This window comes from Haliaeetus leucocephalus, unplaced genomic scaffold, assembly GCF_000737465.1.
Source record: "Haliaeetus leucocephalus isolate CR32 unplaced genomic scaffold, Haliaeetus_leucocephalus-4.0 Scaffold495, whole genome shotgun sequence".
NCBI lineage: Eukaryota > Metazoa > Chordata > Aves > Accipitriformes > Accipitridae > Haliaeetus > Haliaeetus leucocephalus.
The window spans coordinates 6,280,962-6,299,033 of NW_010972931.1; the positions used below are offsets into that span (position 1 = coordinate 6,280,962).

Here is an 18,072-nt window from a genome sequence, read left to right on the forward strand (position 1 = left end):
AGCCAAAACCTGAGATGCCAAGAGATTCCCAAGTGCTGAAAATGTCCACTAAAAATCCTTTTGACTTAAGTACTTGTTTAGGCATCTTCAATGACATTTAGGTGCCCTAATAATGCCTGTTTTTTAACTCTTTCTTGGAATATCTCAGCTATTCTGAGGTCAAAAGCTCTCAGCAAGTTGAAGTTACCAATCTGGGTGCTCATGTGCCAAGCACATTCTTCAGTGTTTCTTTCTTCTGGATGCAGGCCATAGTACAGAACAGAGGAAGGCAATAACAGCTTCCACACGTACCATTGCGTGTGCCCACCTACTGTCATTTAAACCCATGCCCAAACCTCTACGAAGATCATGTTCCCCTGTTTCCTGCAGTGGTTTGTGGGAAAGAAGTCTTGATATAAACATGTAAGAATTTGAGTCTTCTCCGAGCCACTAAGTACCTTGATACAGCACTTGAAAGTGATATGAGAACAAGTGCGCTGGTCCCAAAAGGAAAATTGTGGTTTGGTACATGTAAGAGCTTTGTTATTTTCTCTGGAGCAGTGCCCAAAGGGCCCTAGAGACGCAAACATTTCTCTTCGCTGCTCCTCATATGTCTAATGGCCTGGCTGGTGCCATCGTTTCTGTCTCTTCTTCTGACTCATACCCCTCTACTTCTCCCACAGTGAATCGAGACTTTGGCATTAGAGCTAGATTGTCTGCTCTGGTGAAACGACGCCGGCCGATTGAATTTCCTCTTCGACCTGACACATTGGATGGGCCCGCTCGTCTATCCAAATGTGCCATCAGAATCAGCTCTTCCTGGCGGTGCTTTGCTTCAGGTGGCCGTAGTCGGGGCTGGGGTCTGAACATTACCGGGAATGGAGCATCAGAGCCACCTCTGTGGTGATCTGAAGGAAAATAGTCAAATAATTCATATTTTGAAGAAAAGAGGAACACCATGGAATCAGCAAGGACAGTTAAAGGGTATTCAATATAATGCAGCATTATGGTTTTAAACCCTGGAAGTGAAGCATTTTAAGTTACTATAGATTAAAAGGGCAGTCAAGAACTAAAAATAACGCTAAATTTTTATTTTCATCCCAAAGCTGATATTTAAAAGATTTTCTTGATCTTGCCTGTACCCTGAGACCTCAGTGAATAAGCATATTCAGCTATCTTTTAGTCCTTCACAGAGCTGCTCAATATCTTCATAGGGCAAGAGTGCTCCTTTATGTAGCTTTCAATTTTCTAAGAATTTCACAAGTGTGCCTAGTACCATGGTTGAAAGTCATTGTGAAACCTACAGCAGAAGACAAAAAAGTGACAAAGGAGAAGGCTGTCGTGCCATCGAAAATCGAGTTTACCAGTCACCTGTGATTAATAACTGGGAAGAAAACAGTTTCACCTGAAACCAGGAGTTTGACTCCAGGGTGCTTTGATTACATTGGGTGTGTCAGACCTGCTCCTACCAGCTTTCTTTGCCACAAGTACACAATAAAAATTTGCCTGCAATAGGCCAATAACTGGCTTTCTCATTCTGTTGGGTTTATAGAATATACTTTTTCACTTTTCTTAAAGCCACTTCTAGTCTGACTATGCACTAGCAAATTAGTTAAGAAACAGCTCGTAACAAGCTAGGAGGTTCGGGGAGAGAAACATGATGGTCTATGAATAATAAAATTAGACTACATCCTGCTGCAGTTAAAGCACACGTATTGGGTATAGTCACACAGTCCAAATTTATCAAGCTATAGCAGCTTAATAGCTATTAAGTTATTTTAAGCTAATGTTTACTTCACAGTTGGCATGAAGTAAGAATGCGTGCACCAGCACTTACCTCTACCAAACAGGGGCACAGGTTTCTTTAACAGCAGAACCTGCTTCTCATCAGCCATGTGGGCACACCACACCATGAGCAATAAAATAGGATAGGTTTTCTCAGACTCAAAGGGCTTCTACTTAGCCCTTTGGGAGCATCACTGCTACAAAGTGTGAATGATATATACTGTCAAAGAAATAATTCATTTGTATGAGTGGCAGGAAGAGCTGATAGGTGGTTTAAGGATTTATTTGTGGTCATTTCTGACCTCTTAGTTACTAAACTTTCTGCACGTTCTATATATAACAGCTAAATCAAGCTTGCTGGAGGATGCTTGTTCCAGAAGGGCTTCCAGGCATAGGCAGAAGAGGTAGCATTTATCTCTGTAAATGCATATGGGCACATATGATGTTGTCATTCTAATTTCCTACAATCTGAGTATTTCTCTTCTCAGTTCCCAAGTGCAATTCAACTCATCCTAACAGAGTTTATGAGAGGAGGTTAAGGTGGCTTCCTCCTGCTGCAGACATTTAAAGTGGTGTGAATGCTATGCAATGCACCTAAGATGGGGCCAGAAGGTGGACCAAGAAGTCTAATTATTTGGATAGATCACAAGGCAGGGCTCAAATTCAGGCCTAGCTATTAGTAAAATGTACTTGCATTCACTGCTTCAGGATTTACCTCTCTCCCCACTGAAATAATATGCCTGTCTGCTATAGCAGAACTTGGTCCCTTGAAAGTGTCTGCAATGGTTTTAGGTCTGAGGCTGCTGTGTAGAACAATTTGAATCTTTTAGAAAGACACATATCCCCCACCACAATGTCCTGACAAACAGAACAGAAAAGAATCAGCTGTGTGAAAAAAAAAAATCCCCTTGAGTAACTTTTATTTTCCCCTCTGAATAGACCCGATAGGTTTCTGTTCTGCTGCCATCAAGTGTGAATGCCCAGCCCCAAGGGGATAGTTTGCCTACACAGTTCTCTTTTGCTTTCATCTCTTTCACAGTAAAACAGAAAGGGAAGACAAAAATTTTGCACCTGCAGGAAACGAACATTGTTGTCCAAGTTTTTGATACAAAGACAAAAATTAAAAATATGGTTTCAGTCGCTATAGCTAATTTTGCCAGAAATAAGAATGATTTTTTCTAAGGAACACAAATCTGTGTGAAAGACACCTGTCTTTCAGGTTCACATAAACAAACTCAGAAAGGCGTCAGGGAGACTACAGATGGAGACAATGATGAACATTCGAGTGTCCTAAATTCCATGTTTTCTGTGACACTGTTCTGCTAACATGTCCTTAGGCAATTCAGTGTTGCTCCATCCCTAACCTCTGTCTCCTTACTTAGAGTGTAAGTGAGGATGGGTCTGCGTTTTATGGTGTACATAGATAACCTGAGACTGGTTATCCACATATAACTTTATCCAGTAATACCAGTATTACTACAGAAGTGTTCATAGAGAGCAAGCAGGGAACAGGGGAGAAGAGACCAGCTGCTTGGGGAGAGACTCTGCCAGGACTTTTTGTTAGGTTATGTGATTAAAGGCTCATCTCCACGAACACAGAGGAGCCCTGAGGCACAAAGGCAAGTGGAGGAGCTCCCTGGTACCCCAGCCAGAAGAAAAAGTCTGAGCCCCTGCCCTGATCCATCACGGGGCTGATCATTCCCACGGGCAGGGTGGGACCCACCACGATGCGCCAGCCAAGAGGCTCTCCCCAGAGCACCTCACAGAGTGAGGTGTGGAGGGGTATGGGGCTCATTACTGGGATGCCAGGGGAGGGCATCTGGGGACCATACAGGATTTAGGATGTGATGTTTAGGGCAGGAACCAAAGACAGGGAAAAGAAGGGATCAGGGTAGTTTGGAGAGCAACAAGTGCAGGAAAATAGAGTTAAAAGGGGATAAAAAGGGCCAGCCAGTACATGTGTCTGGTAATGCCCTGCACCTGATCAGCACAGTCTGGCCTGTTTTCTCATTTAACTCCACTTCTGTGTTCCTTGGTCAGCAGGTCCCCATTCTGTGTGGCCTGAGTGCCAGCAGCTGGAGGGATGCACGTATATTGTGTGGGTGCACATGTCAGTGCAAAATCCCTAGCAATCACCAAGCCAGAGTAGCCATCAAGTAGGATAAGAGGCTTGGGAGCCAACTGTTGGAGCAACCGTGAGTTTGGGACAGAGACTGGGGAGAGCAGAAGGTCTGTGAGCCACTACTGGAGCGGGCAGGAGGTCCAGACCAGTGACTGAAGAGACCGTGGGGTCTGTGGTTGACTACTGGTGAGGCCATCATCTGGACCCGGTACCAAAGAGACGGGTTTGCATGTGTGTGTCCCTGTGTGTGAGGCAATGGGAGACCAGGGCATCCAGGAGCCTGCTACAAGGAAGCCTGGCTGTCCAAGGGCAGCTCCTGGAAGGATCTACAGTGCATGGGGTGGGGAGGAAGAGCATCTCTGTATGTGTGTGTACGTGTGTGTGTGCATGTGTGTAGGTCTGAGTACCAGCAGCTGCCATGGGGCTGTGTCCTCAGGGGCTTCATGCCCAAGTGCCACCAAATGGGCAGATGGAAGGTCCAGGGCCAGCTACCGGGCACAATGTGTATCTAAGGCCAGCTACTGGGGGATTCAGATAGCATGTATGTATATATAAATTTCCACTAACAGGCTATCGTCCTGATCAGCCAGAGAGGGGGCCAGGATGAGGCCATTGGTGCTGTTTGCAGTTGCGTGAGCGCTGTGCCCTGTCTGCACTGCTCTGTGTGTCCGGTCGTGAGTACATGTACGTTGAATTATGGTGTGGGGGGATGTCCGTTGGGAATACCTTGCTGCTGGTGGGACCTGGGGGCACAGAGCCGCGGCAGCCTCGCCTCGACTGGGCTACGGGTCCAGCAACTCCTACCAAGTTTGCATGGAATTGTGTCTGTGGGGCTGCAGGGAACAGATAATTTTCTTTCAGGGGTTTACACGGATGCCCTCACGGCCAAGCCAGACTGCAGGGATCACAGGAATATTTGTGCAAGAGGGAAAAAGAGAAAACTAGGCGGTGCTGGAACAAGACAGAAACTACTGCAGTAATGACCATACAAACAACATAGATAAAAAAGATAGGAGAGCAGGGTGTAGCTCATTTAAAGAGGTCAGGGACTTCCATGGGAGTATTCATTTAGTACTGTTAAATACACTGAGCAACTGGCCAAGTTTCTTTCACTGCTGGAGTAGGATATAGAGTAAAGCACTTCCATTACCTGTAAAAGCAACACGCCTGGTTTTTCGTCTAGTGGGTTGGCTGGGGCCCTGAGGCAAAGAGAGGTAGCGTACTTCCGTCGTCCTAGCCTGTGTATGAGACAGAAATGTGTGCAGTGCCTGTGACTGCCTCCACAATTTGCACTTATTTGGTGGGATGGTAAAGTGGGATGGTTATAGGCTTTTTCTGTTGTGCCTCTGCACCTCTGCAGCCAAATTAGAGCTGTGAATAAGATCAATGCTTGGCTTGGATGGCTGAACTCAATGTCAGCTCCAGTGAAAATGTCTGTGTCTGATATAATAGCCCTATGGGTTTTTTTACAGTCAGCAGAAAGAAATGTATTCTTCTAAGATTAACCTTTCCTATTTCAGGTGACAACTTTAAAAAAACTAATATACACAGCAAGAACTTATTTCTCTTCCTTAACTGTGATTATCTCTGCTGTAAATGTCTATGCTATCCAACGCCTACATTTGATCAGACAAACCTTACTCTTACTTATCAAGAGCCCAAACTGTCAGTGCCAGGTGTCAAGGGCTTTGCATCATGCCTTTTGTGATTATACTATGTTTTGCACAGGCCAAAACAACGCAAGTTACATTATTTTGCTACTTACAGCCATAATATCTGATTTCTGACCAACGTATAGAGGTAGGACATAAAAACGTTGCTGTCCACATGATAAGTGAAGCACTTTCTTCTTAGGTGCTTCATGAGGACACTGGGGAAAGTATCAATTTTAATTATTGCAAAAAAGCATATAAAAGTGGGTGTCCTTTCCTTATTTACAGAGAAGCAGAGGCATTTTTTACATGAATAATAATTTACATAATAGGTACCGGTCTACCCCAAGGTAAGCTGTTTCCCTTCCTGCAACTCTGCCTCAGGCTGTGCTGCCGACGGATGAGGATTTCTTGGGCTTGTTTCTCATTTGTGTTGGTAGGCAGGTTGTGTCTGTTGTATGTTGGTGCCTGAAACAGAAAATACACCCAGCTGATTTCCTTTGCCCTTGCAATGTTAATAACCTTGCGCAGTCTGGTCAATCAGGGAGCTAAGGGGACACCTGCCCCGGCTCGGCCACCAACTCATCACAGATCTCTTTGGTATCACCTCGAAAAATGCAGCCTCACACCAACCTTGCTGCTGCAGAGCAAGACGGAAGGAAGCACGAACACAGCTGTAAGTCTCGGACCTCAAGGGCTGCCTTTTGATGCCATTTTTGATAGATTCTTGCCTGCTCAAAGTGCATCATAAAAATATACCTACCTACATGGGGCTGTTAACATCTCTGGGCTTGTCCTCCCTTTGTCATCCCTCTTCTCATCACACAATTGGGAGATTCTGATCTGAGGCAGGTCTCAAGAGAGAAATAGCTGGTTAACCCACCTCTGAGCCTTAATACTAGTATTACTGAGCCAGGAGCAAGTTGCAGATGTGCCCAGGAGCAAAAGACTATGTTAAGAAGAGTACAGCTCCAGAATGAGATGTAGAGCTGAGTTTCCTTTCCATACTTGGACAAACTACACCTAAATATTACCTTAAAACTGAGCATCTTTTAGGACAAGCTTTTAAATTTATCATCGCATACATCTAGTCAAAAGAGGGAAATAATTATCTGCCTTAAAGAGAAAAATTCCCTTAAGTTTATAAGCCCTCTGAAAAAGCAGAATCTGGTCTCAGTCTTGCTTGCAAGGGTCCTGGTAAAGTTGGTCTGGTGAGCCAGAGCATTACCAGGCTTTCAGAATTGAAAGTGAAGTATTAGAAGTGGCATTATTTTACTTCCGATCTTTCATTTCCAAAAGCACATAGTTCTCAACACCACATAGGAAGTGGCTGGTACAAATAGTCATTACTGTAATTGATTTTGAAGAGAGAGGGTTCATTTCAGTTATCTGAGAGACAGCCATATATGCAAATTGTTCCTGGTAAGATAAGAAATTAATATCATAAGGATAATTGGCCATGGCAAATCAAACAATATTAGGAATGAATATCATATTAATAATGACACATTTAAATGAGCAGAGCCTAGCATTTTCTAGTAAAAGTGTGTTACACGAGTTAGCCCCATTCATCTGTGTGATTTCAAGGTTACCGTCATATATCCTCTACCACTCATTGCTGCAGGAGAGCACTAGGTTGTATATTCTGGGCCCGAGATTGAATTAAGTAGGTATTATACACTGGGCTGCATCAGAATCAGGGCAAATTTCTGCAAAACAAACCCCTGCTGAGGTATTATCACCCCAATTTTATGGGGAAGAAAATTCCCAAATTCCCAAATGTGTGAAGTGAAGCTCCAGAGGAGGTAGAATTTTTATCTTTTATGCCTTTCTCCTCCTGTGGCGAGGGTAAACTGCTGCTCCTACACGGACCGTGGATCCTCCGGCCTGACTCTCAGCTGGCTTTGGGCTACGCAACATTCATGGCCGCTGGTCCGCCCACCCCCCCAGCGGAGTTGTGCCAGGTAGCCATCTTCCCCTCCCGCTGGCCACCCAGCCGGCCAGCCTCCCTCCACGGCAGAGGCCGTGCGTGGCCCCGGGGAGAGGACCTGGGCCCTCAGGGGGTTGTTTGTCAGCCTGGGCAAGCGGGTGGCTGAGTCGCCCGTGGGTGCATGGAGAGGGAAGCCTGACCTCTACAGCTCGGTCCCAGGTTCTGAGTGAAAAGCTGACAGAAATAAACACGCTTTCCTCTTTTTCCGCCCAGGAACGAGCCCGGAGCCAGGGCTCCTTCCCCTCCCCATGCAGGTCCCAGGTGGGAGCTCCGGGCCCACATCTCCCACCGGCGTTGACCGTCCTGGTGCTACCACCCGCCATGGCTACGCTAACGAGAGCTTTCGGCCTGCAAACGCTGCGCCGTAGCAGGTCGCCCACGCACCCTTTGTCGCACTTGGTATAGGTTATGTGCCAGGACGTCTCTCATGGACTCCACCTCTGCGGGGGAGAGCCTGTGCGCACGCCGATTTCTACCGCTCCTGTAAATAAAAGAGAAGTTTAAATAGGATATTAATGAGTTGATTAAATACCATTCCCATGAAACGACGCATGGTCTATTCTTAGTGCTAGAACAGAAGAGCCTCGCGGTGACCAGTGACACCATACAGCTGGCAGCAGAAACTCTCCTTTTCTTTCTCAAAGCTTCCTAAGAAAGTTCGTGTTTAAGGATTAGATTGGGCAACAACCAGCTGTACGTTCAGGAAGGCAATGCAAGTTTCCTCCTCCGTCTGAATACATTCTTCAGCGTGGTCTACCACTCTGGGCCTTGAGGTCCTACTGGTTTTAACTCCTTCGAGATTGGGCAGTAAAGCCTTAAGAACTAAAGCACGCGCCGGTCAAGGGGTCCAAGAGACCTGCCCTGTGGTGAGGAGAACATAGAGGGTTTCCTTGCTACTGAGCCTGTTTCTCCATTTAAAATGAAAGAACTACCTAAAAGATAATCATCTTTGTATTTTTAACAAACTGCGACAAGAAGCCCACAGTCACCGGTAGCTGCCTGGCTTTTTCACCAGCAAAACAATGGAGGAGGGCTGCTGTGAAATGCTACCTGCTTTTGCTAAATCGGTCAATCTGTGTGAGAGTTAGCGTTCGGCTGAATTCCCAAGAAAAGAAAGGGAAATAGATAGTGATCATCCAGGATGAATCAGTCTGAGTTCATCTTGTTGTTTCTGGTTTTTCCTTTCTCCATTTTGCTTTCTTGCCTCTTTTTTTAAAAAAAAAAAGTAATTGCAAATCTTTGTTCTCAGCTAGGAGATGTCCTTGAAATGTTATCTGTAAATTGTGCAGTTAAAGAATGGATTACGATCAATGTACAGTATTGCCCAAGCTTTGTGTGCATTTATTTTGTACTCCCTCTAAAATAAATCAAAATTTTTTTAATGGCAAAGGAAGGTGGATTCAAGCTAAACTGAGATTATGGTGTAAACATAGGAAAAAGGTTGGAATTTGCGATTACAGCTCCTTTAACAAGATTACCACTGTTCTGTGCTATAATCTAACGTGAACATCTTGAAAACTTGTAAGACCATCATGAGCTACCTGGATTCTACATTTTACTGCCTCTTACCATCAAGTAGACAGTGAGCACTCGTGGCCTGGCCCTGTACAAAGTCCCTGGAACATAAGAATTTATTCCTGATATATTTCAAGGTTTTGGAATGTGTTTTCATTCTGCATCAGACCAAAACTAAGATCTGCCAAATTTTTCATGAAGTAAAAAGAAAGAGAGAATTTGACAATAGGTTAAGGTGTAGTGTTAGAGGTAGGGCTGGGGTAACCAATAGGTTAAGGATCTTACTGAGACATGAAAGAAAGACCCATGAGTCTACCACTCAGCTATTGGCAAGCCACAGTGACAGAAAAGGAATCCCTTTCTGGATCTGACCAGAATTCTTATCCTGGCCCTGAAAAATCCTTCCCAACAAATGTTTAATTGACATTTATCAATTCTCAACAACAGCAACGACAACAAAGCTAGGTATTTACCAGCAGGGAAAAAAGACCATCACCATGACCCAATTCCAGGCCAGCTGGGTGGGTTGGTTGGCTTTTCACTTGCTTTCAGCTCTCAGGGATAACACTGAGAGAATCCAGGGATGCCACCAAGTTTCCAGGCTTAGATGTAATGTGCCTTTGTTCCATACTGGGTCTGGCATATTGAAGGTTGTGGGACAGCCCATGTATGCTACTTTCCACAGCAAAGAAACCCGACTCTTTGCCAGCAGCAGCCCCTAGCTGCTGTCCCTTTGGACAACAGAGAGACCCTAGGTACACCTGGGAAAGCAAACAGGAGCACAGGCCCTGGGGACTAATGGCAATCTAGCCTGTCAGTCAGTAGTGGTCTGTAAAATGCAGGTTTGGCTCATTTGTGTAATGCAAATTGAACTGACATAGTTGATGTAAGCGGCTTTGACATCATAGGGAATAACTGTCTCTCGGGTCCTCACTTTACTGAGTGTCTCCACAGGGTCTTCATACCTTACAGTTGGGAATAAACAGGGGAAAGCAGCTAAACAGAGGAAAGCAAAACTCCACTGGGAAGACATCAGGTCATCTCTTTACTTTTCCAGTTGCATACCTGGCCCCCTTCACATGCCAGCACAGAAGCGGCCCGTCCTAAGTCATTTAGAGGCTTATCGTTTTGCTCTTAAAGTGACTTAAATAGAATAAATAAAATTCCCTGAGTTTTAGCTGAGCTGGGATAGCAAGAGAACAAACAGCATGAAGTCTGTATTGTTCAGGAGCACAAATAAAAAATGTTTATTCTTTTTGTGGGATTAGGTATTAACCTACCCAACCGATAACAATGCACAGGTATGGTAATAAGGAACAGATTGCTTTTACACTTTGCAATATACAATACATTAAAAAAGAACTTTCAAAAAGACCTGGACAAGTTTGGTATGTTACCAAAACCATAAAGCAATCCTTACTGAAGCTATTTCTTTGTTGTTACTGAATCTTCCAGCATGTTACAACAAAGCACAGCACAGGAGCTATATTTATGAAGAAAATGCTGAAATGATAATAAGTCATGAAAACTGTCTCTCTGTAGTGAGTACCATGACAGTATCTCTTTCTTCTTTAGACATGGAGATAGTTAATACATGGAGAAAATAAAATGCCTTGCACAAACCTTGTGAGATGATTTTTTTTATATTATATCTAAAATTCTGAACTTTGTGAACTCTCCACCAATCTCCACTAGTCCTGTGCAGGAAGTAACATTCATCAGGCACAGCTCTTGCGCAACTGTACCACCACAAATGACAACACAGCACTTGATTCTGATCTGTACTGTATTGATACATTCTAAGATTTACCAAAGTCAGTATTGCAGTAATATGAAGCCAACATTAAGTAAGCTCTGCATCAAACCGTCTCCCTCTAATGGGCATATTTCCTCCAAAAATAGCCATACCAACACAGTTTTCATAATATCTGCTTGGTTCTGCTTTTGCCATTTCTATCCTTATTTCTAAGGCTCTATATTCTCCAAAACATCCTAACAAAATGCTCTATTTTCATTCAAATGTGGATTCTTTGTGGCACAGTCCATGGGCAAATTTCTCCAGTCCACACTGGAAATACTTACTGCATATTGGATACCCACTCCACCTGCAGGAATCACACCAGCATGAATGTAATTTCTGAGAATGATGCTAATTAACAGCAATGGAGATCTGCTTTGATTGTTATAGAGCATTTCCCCGCACGTGCCTGAAGGCTGCAGAACTGATCAGAAATGCTAGTGAGAGTTTTCTCACTACCCTGGCACTGCAAATATTACTTTACATGCCACACACTGGAATTCAGTTTCAAATCTCCGCTTGCTCATGGCCAGATTTTTGTATCCTCACTGAAGACAGGGGCTTTAGGTACAAGCTATCTCAATGATAACAATCAAACAATTTACAAATACATTTAGAAACCTTTTAGTCTTAAGCAGGTTCACTTAATTACTGAGGAGAATGCGGATATAAGAACTGCTGCATTGGCTCAAACCAAAGATCCAACAGCTAGCTCACTATCCATTCTCCTCCAGCGCTTAACAGCAGACACCTATCAATGAACAGAGCTGGAAGAACATATTTTCCTAGAATACTCTCACAGCCTCCAAGAATCAGAATGTTTCTGAGCCACAGGCTACACTCTGTTTTTGAAGTTGACACTTAATTTTTAAAAAGGCTGTCTCAGTATGAGAACCCGTGCATCGGAGTTTGATGCACAGTAAAATTCAATTACAGCCAGAGTAGAACTGGCAAAAATTAGTCCATCATATCAGCTGTTTATTATAGAACATTTTTCAATCTAAATTCTCAGCTCAGCAGAGAATTTCTGAACTACGCTGAAGCAATTTGTCTTATATTCTCTTTCCCTCAAGAAAAGAAGAGGAATGTGGTTTGATTGCCATAGATTGCCTACCAACCTTGCCCATTTTGTCTTGGCTCAGAACAGTTAAGGAAATACAGCAGACAGAAAGGAGCCTAACAGACATGGAATCTTTTTTAATATCATCTGTTCAGCAAAGAATGATTTAAAAAGAAAAGGGTTAGTTCTTACGCTGCATGCTGACATCAGTTTCAAGAAAGCAGATGAATCTTGACATGATTAAGCCAAAGTTTCAAGAAAGATTTTAATTTAATGTCCTGTTGGTATTTGGAATTTCTGGTATGGGTTGAGATGATCATTCAAAAATGAAAATATGCTGTGCCCTGCCAGAGGCTGCTGCAAAATGGAGAGGGGTTGAGGGATGCAGCAGCAGAGAGCAGGCAGTAGCAGCAGCAGTGGCCGGCGGGAGCCCAGGAAAGAGTTTGTGGGGACAAGTGCCATTAGCAATACCCACACTCTGGACAGTGGGTTGCAAGGTGAGAATAAATACATGCACAGAAGTTAAAGTATGCAGGAGTAAAGATTTCTACAGACTTCTCTCCTAGAGGGTAGTTCCCTCAGTGATGGCTCTGGAGATCCCACTGGTTTTCTCCCCTGGTCTGTCTGATGCCAAGTTGTGTTACTGTTTCATAGAAATATAGAATCACAGGATGGTCTGGGTTGGAAGGGACCTTTAAAGGTCGTCTAGTCCAACCCCCCTGCAATAAGCAGGGACATCTTCAACTCGATCAGGTTGCTCAGAGCCCCATCCAACCTGACCTTGAATGTTTCCAGGGATGGGGCATCTGCCCCCTCTGTGGGCAACCTGTGCCAGGGTTTCAGTACTCTTATTGTAAAAAATTTCTTCCTTATATCTACTCTGAATCTACCCTGTTTTATTTTAAAAGCATTTGCCTTTGTCCTATAGCAACAGAGCCTATTAAAAAGTCTGTCCCCATCCTTACTATTAGCCCCCTTTAAGTACTGAAAGGCTGCTATAAGGTCTCCCTGGAGCCTTCTCCAGGCTGAACAACCCCAACTCTCTCAGCCTTTCTTTACAGGGTAGGTGTTCCAGCCCTCTGATGATTTTTGTGTCCCTCCTCTGGACCCACTCCAACAGATCCATGTCTCTCCTGTGCTGAGGACCCCAGAGCTGGACGCAGAACTGCAGGTGGGGTCTCACCAGAGCGGAGCAGAGGGGCAGAATCCCCTCCCTCGACCTGCTGGCCACAATTCCTTTGATGCAGCCCAGGGTACGGTTGGCTTTCTGGGCTGCAAGTGCACCTTGCCAGCTCATGTCCAGCTTTTCATTCACCAGTGCCCCCAAGTTGTTCTCCACAGGGCTGCTCTCAATGTTAATTGGACAAATTTGGCACAAAGTGCCAAAATGTAGCAAGACAGTTTGAGGGATTGCAAACTGAAATAGCAAAAATTGCAAATGCTGCAAGGAAATCTGCTCTCAGCAAAAATTTATGATTTGGATAATGGAGTCGGGATCTGTGCTCTAAACTCTCCTGCAGGTCTCTCGGCACCTAGCAGTGGTGAGCAAAACCCACTGGCCAGGTAACTGATGAGTACAGCCACCTTGAACCACTGCTGTGATTTAAAGCAGCCAGAGTGGCTTCTGCACCTGACTCATGAGTCCTTTTCAGAACTGCCCATCATTGAAGAGGGACAGAGAAAATGTCCTTGTTTTTAATTTTCACTCTGTGAACAAAGACCCAAAGTGCAAATATGATGAGCACCAAATTGCCAGCACAAACCAGCAACTTCTCTTTTCATAACTGTCTGGTTTTTAACTACATTTCTATTGAAGTCATAAAATCCCTTGGGTATTTCCTCATTTTTGTCCCTGTCCTTCCTGTCCCTACTCTGCAAAGGGTCGGGAGATCAGTACTCACTGTAAAGAAGCTGTGGATGAATTTGAAATTTTCATGGCACTCTCAGCCATCTCGATGGCCAGTTTTATCTCCATCTTTTTGTACAATGACACAATGCTGGATTTGGGTTGGTGTCCCCGAATTAAGATTTTCTTCAAATACTTATTGTCAAACTTCTTAAATCTGCAAAAGAGATATTAATATCAAAGTGTAAAAAAAAGAAATGTGTTTTTATCTCTGTGGTACAAGCTGATCTTCATTCAAATACATACATATATAATTCAGTGGTGGAAACGGAATCCAAATTGGAGGCACCTGTGGACTCCTGAAGGCCTAGTGAGAGGAGACCTTTAGGGGGACACTTGGCATGGTCTACTGGTCCACAGAGATTGCAAAGCCCACCAGACAAAAGAAAGAAACAAGCTGCAATCAGAGCAAAAAAGAGGGCTGGGCGCATGTTTGCATATAACACCGCCACATTTGTCAGAAAAGAATATGGCCACTCTCCACGCTTTTGTACAAATGTTGTATTCTAGTAGGGCATAACAGCAGCAGCTGCTCTTACAGTAATCCTGGCCTATTCAACCAGCCTCCAATGGGGCTCTAAATGGCCCAGCAGTTACAGTAGTTTGGGCCCATTATGCTGCTGATAATTCTGAATCCTGACAATTAGAGCAGAGAAAATACATTTCTTTGTATTCTGAATAACAGTGAAATTGAATGGACCGGAAGATACTATGAGCTCGCATGCTGCAGATTGTAAAATATCGCTAATGTGTGGCATAATTTGAATGTGAATGGGTGTGTGTGTTTTGGAACAGGTATGTGCTTTCAGGCAGACGTTTAGCAGAACAACAGCAGATCTTCTTATATGTTTCTTTCAAAGGAACAGTTTACCACAGCAAGGTAATGTGCTTCACAATGCTAGGAAAAGCACTGCAGAGTTTGTACATTTTTTCTTAACAAAGGCTAGTTTTTATATATTAATGGCACAGATAGGTACACAGATGCCTCCACTGGGATTAGAGCTCTTTATGTTTTTCTGTGTAACAGAAAGCCTCCTGGAGTGTCATCTCTCAGGTAATTAATTCTGATATACATATGCTAAACGTCTTTAAAGTCTCAAAGATAAGTCTAGGGAATACCTTTTAATACAATCTTCTTACATTAAATGTTTTCACGTACAGTGTGTTGTTTGAATCTGCCTGTGAACTGAAACGCTACATTTATACTAGTTTGGACAAAATTATCTTTTCATACCTGCTGGGTAGATGTCAGATAAGGGGAAATAACATTTTCTCACCGATATGTGGAAATGCAGCTATTCCAATGGAATTACTGCTCCAAGAGGGATTTGTTTAGCTTATTGATTGCCCAGGCAGTGGTGTGGTCCCCATGGATGTCCTAAAGCTAGCTCTGTGCTGTGAGAGCCAAGAGGACATTTTAGCTTCTTGGTCCAGGTATGTGCCCTAGACACATCGTTACTCCCTGTTGGGACAAGAGGTGGGTGCAAACCAGCTGCCTTCTTCCAACAATTAATTCCTCATTTCCATAGGGAGAAACCTGGTCATGAAAGGTGTTGCCACATGTCCCAGCAGACTCCCAGCTGGATTACTGGGTTGCGATGCTGAGAGATAAGACAAAGGAATCCAGCACAGAAGTCCAGGCATAGCCTAATGGATAACTTTTAGCCCATGGCATCATCATTCGGTGTTTGTGGAAAAGGAAGATTAGCCTCTCCCCACACCCCCCTTCACATGCTGCAATGGCCAACAAGATCACAAGGCTTCCTTAAGGAAAAGGTAAAGGGAACAGCAGTTCAGAATGGCAGGTCTGTCTCTTCTGGACAGTGCCTGGAAGAGCCGCAAAGCTTCACAAAACCACCCCATCCTGCTTATAGAAGGTGCAACACAGGTCCTGCATTTCTAAGTGAAGACCAGCTTGAAAGTATCTGTTTATGCTACTGGATATTTAAATTCAACCATTACCTTTAGTACTCTTATTTTAAATATTACTGAATACAAAGTCCTGTAAAGACAGGTAACTAATTATTATTGAATTTATACTCACCAACAAGGGATCATATTTGCTGTGGAGACTTACAGCAAGACGCAGTGAAGCACTGACAGCTTACATAGCTTCTGTTCTAAATCCAGACCTAAAGGATCACTGCCATAGATCTAAGATTTATGCCAAAGCTATGTGCACAGGCTGATGCCTGCAGCATGAGTTCATGTGCTATGTTTTTCTTTCAGAAGGCTTATTTTCTGCTTGTTTGTGCAGAAGCAATTTAACAGGCAATATATGAGTACTGCGCTCCCAAGAGATAATGGTTACTCAGGAGTTCACTTTTTAAAAAGAGATATTGCACACATCCCAAATATTTTCATGCTACTTTAGCTTTATGGGGCACAAGATTGATTTCCTATTCTATTTACCTATTGTATTTTACATGATAGATAGGATATTTTATTATAGTAGGCTGCAATAAGAGATTCTTACTTATCTCTCAGCTGATAATGACTCCAATGTCCACATATGTCTTCAATACCAGCCTTCAAGTGATCCATCAACTAAAGAAATGAAACAAACATGGAAAAATTTTAAGTGGTCATTATAAGAAAATAATGTCACCACAAATACGCCATTATTGTGTGTCTAGAACCAGTCAAAAGATGGCAACAAAGGTATCCGACAAATCTAGCAGGGAAGGATGATGAGCACATTTTGTAAACACTACCTTTGTTTCTGTCCTCCCATGGTCACCAGTATCAAGAAGTAAGGGCCCTGCTACACCATGACACTTGTAGTACCATATTATGATAGTCACTATGAATATAAACGAGATATCATATTTTAAAAAATTATGCCTAAGGTTTCCTCTAAATGTCGTTAAAAGCATTCAGTGTCCAAATCCACTGAATGCCGCTGCTACCAAATGCCTCCCTCTGCCCAGCTCTTTTGGCATACCCTTTCTCTTCTTCTTTTTAGGATGCCAGCTACTGATACAAAAAACTTACTCGCACATGAATTTCTTCATTGATAGACTCCTTTTTGTTGGTCTTTTTAACATCTAGGTATCTGACCAATGGTCCGATTGTGATTCCCTGCATTTGGAACAACAAGTTGAAATGTTAATTATCTTTTAGAAAAAACAGAAAGAAAACAAAAGGATTTAATCTTAATCAATTAGGAAAACAGTGTCTTAGGCACAAGAATGATCTATTACTTGAATGGAGAGATACAGAAGAGGATTAAAACTCAAAGACTTAAAAAAAATTAAACACCAGGGTTTTTTCAAGAGAGACTGTATTTATCGACATATTTTAACTTTGTAAAGTAGCTGACTAACCTTCTTCAAAGCAGCACTCACTTGAAAGAAAACATTAAGTTTGTGAGGTTCTTACAAACTTGAAACCTCTTCAACATTTTTAGAATTAAATATTTGCATTTTTTTCACTTAGAAACCATTTTCAGCTGTTCCCAATTCTTTATTGCACTGCTACAGAATAGCATTTAGTAAGGGGAAATAGAAACAAAATGTTTTTCCTGAAACATTCTGGTGGAATCTAAGTACCTAATCACAAGTGCATGGTGCTCCATTGGCACCCTGGAATATCTGGGGCATTGGTATGGGAAAATACAGAACATGGGATGTGAGACCTCCAGAAGATCCAGTTCTTCCAGGTACAGCAGTGTAAGCCAAGTGGAACAACACAAACATCTGAAGTAGACACCTATTCTTACAAAACTGAGTTATTTGCTTTATTTTTCTCTAATATTCTTTTACAAAGGATTTCAAAATGCTCTCATTTGATCTCCAAGATGAATGAAGATAAAAGTAAAAAATTCAAAATCCTTCATAGAACAGACATATTGTTTTCTGTTCAGTTTGAGATACACCGCTAGTAGAGAATGATTCTGTGCTGAAGTGGAAAGTTCAAATGCTTCTTAATTTGGAAGCACCAGGAAGAACATGTGGAGTGAACATAAGAGATTTTAGAAACAAAGTGCCCTTTTCCCTGACTATTTCAGAAGACACAGGTTTTCAATATGTACTTTCTGAAAAAGTTATTTAATAATACCTAGAAAGCCCTGAAAGGGTAATTACACAGTGCAGTGCTAAATCTGGCCATAAAATACAATAGCTTTTCCTAGTTTAAGAGTAAATTCAATGCAATCTTCACTATGAAGCTTTCAGTCACCTCTATTACATGAAATATAAGGTCTCCTGATAGCAGCCTTCCCGTACCTAAAGTGGGGCTACAAGAAAGTTGGAGAGGGACTTTTT

The 18,072-nt window shown here is 42.9% G+C and overlaps 1 protein-coding gene across 1 annotated transcript in view; it reads right to left on the minus strand.

Annotated features, from left to right (window-relative positions):
* Window positions 1–585: 585 nt before the first annotated feature.
* Window positions 586–18,072, minus strand: part of SLC9A4 (solute carrier family 9, subfamily A (NHE4, cation proton antiporter 4), member 4) — a 35,793-nt gene continuing 18,306 nt past the window's right edge. Inside the window, exons 6-11 of the mRNA XM_010575804.1 lie at window positions 16,802–16,888; window positions 16,284–16,354; window positions 7,913–8,009; window positions 5,875–6,006; window positions 5,037–5,124; window positions 586–887 (exon numbers count right to left, since the gene is read on the minus strand). Coding sequence (XP_010574106.1) covers window positions 586–887; window positions 5,037–5,124; window positions 5,875–6,006; window positions 7,913–8,009; window positions 16,284–16,354; window positions 16,802–16,888 — 777 coding nt within the window. The remainder of the gene's footprint in view (window positions 888–5,036; window positions 5,125–5,874; window positions 6,007–7,912; window positions 8,010–16,283; window positions 16,355–16,801; window positions 16,889–18,072) is intronic.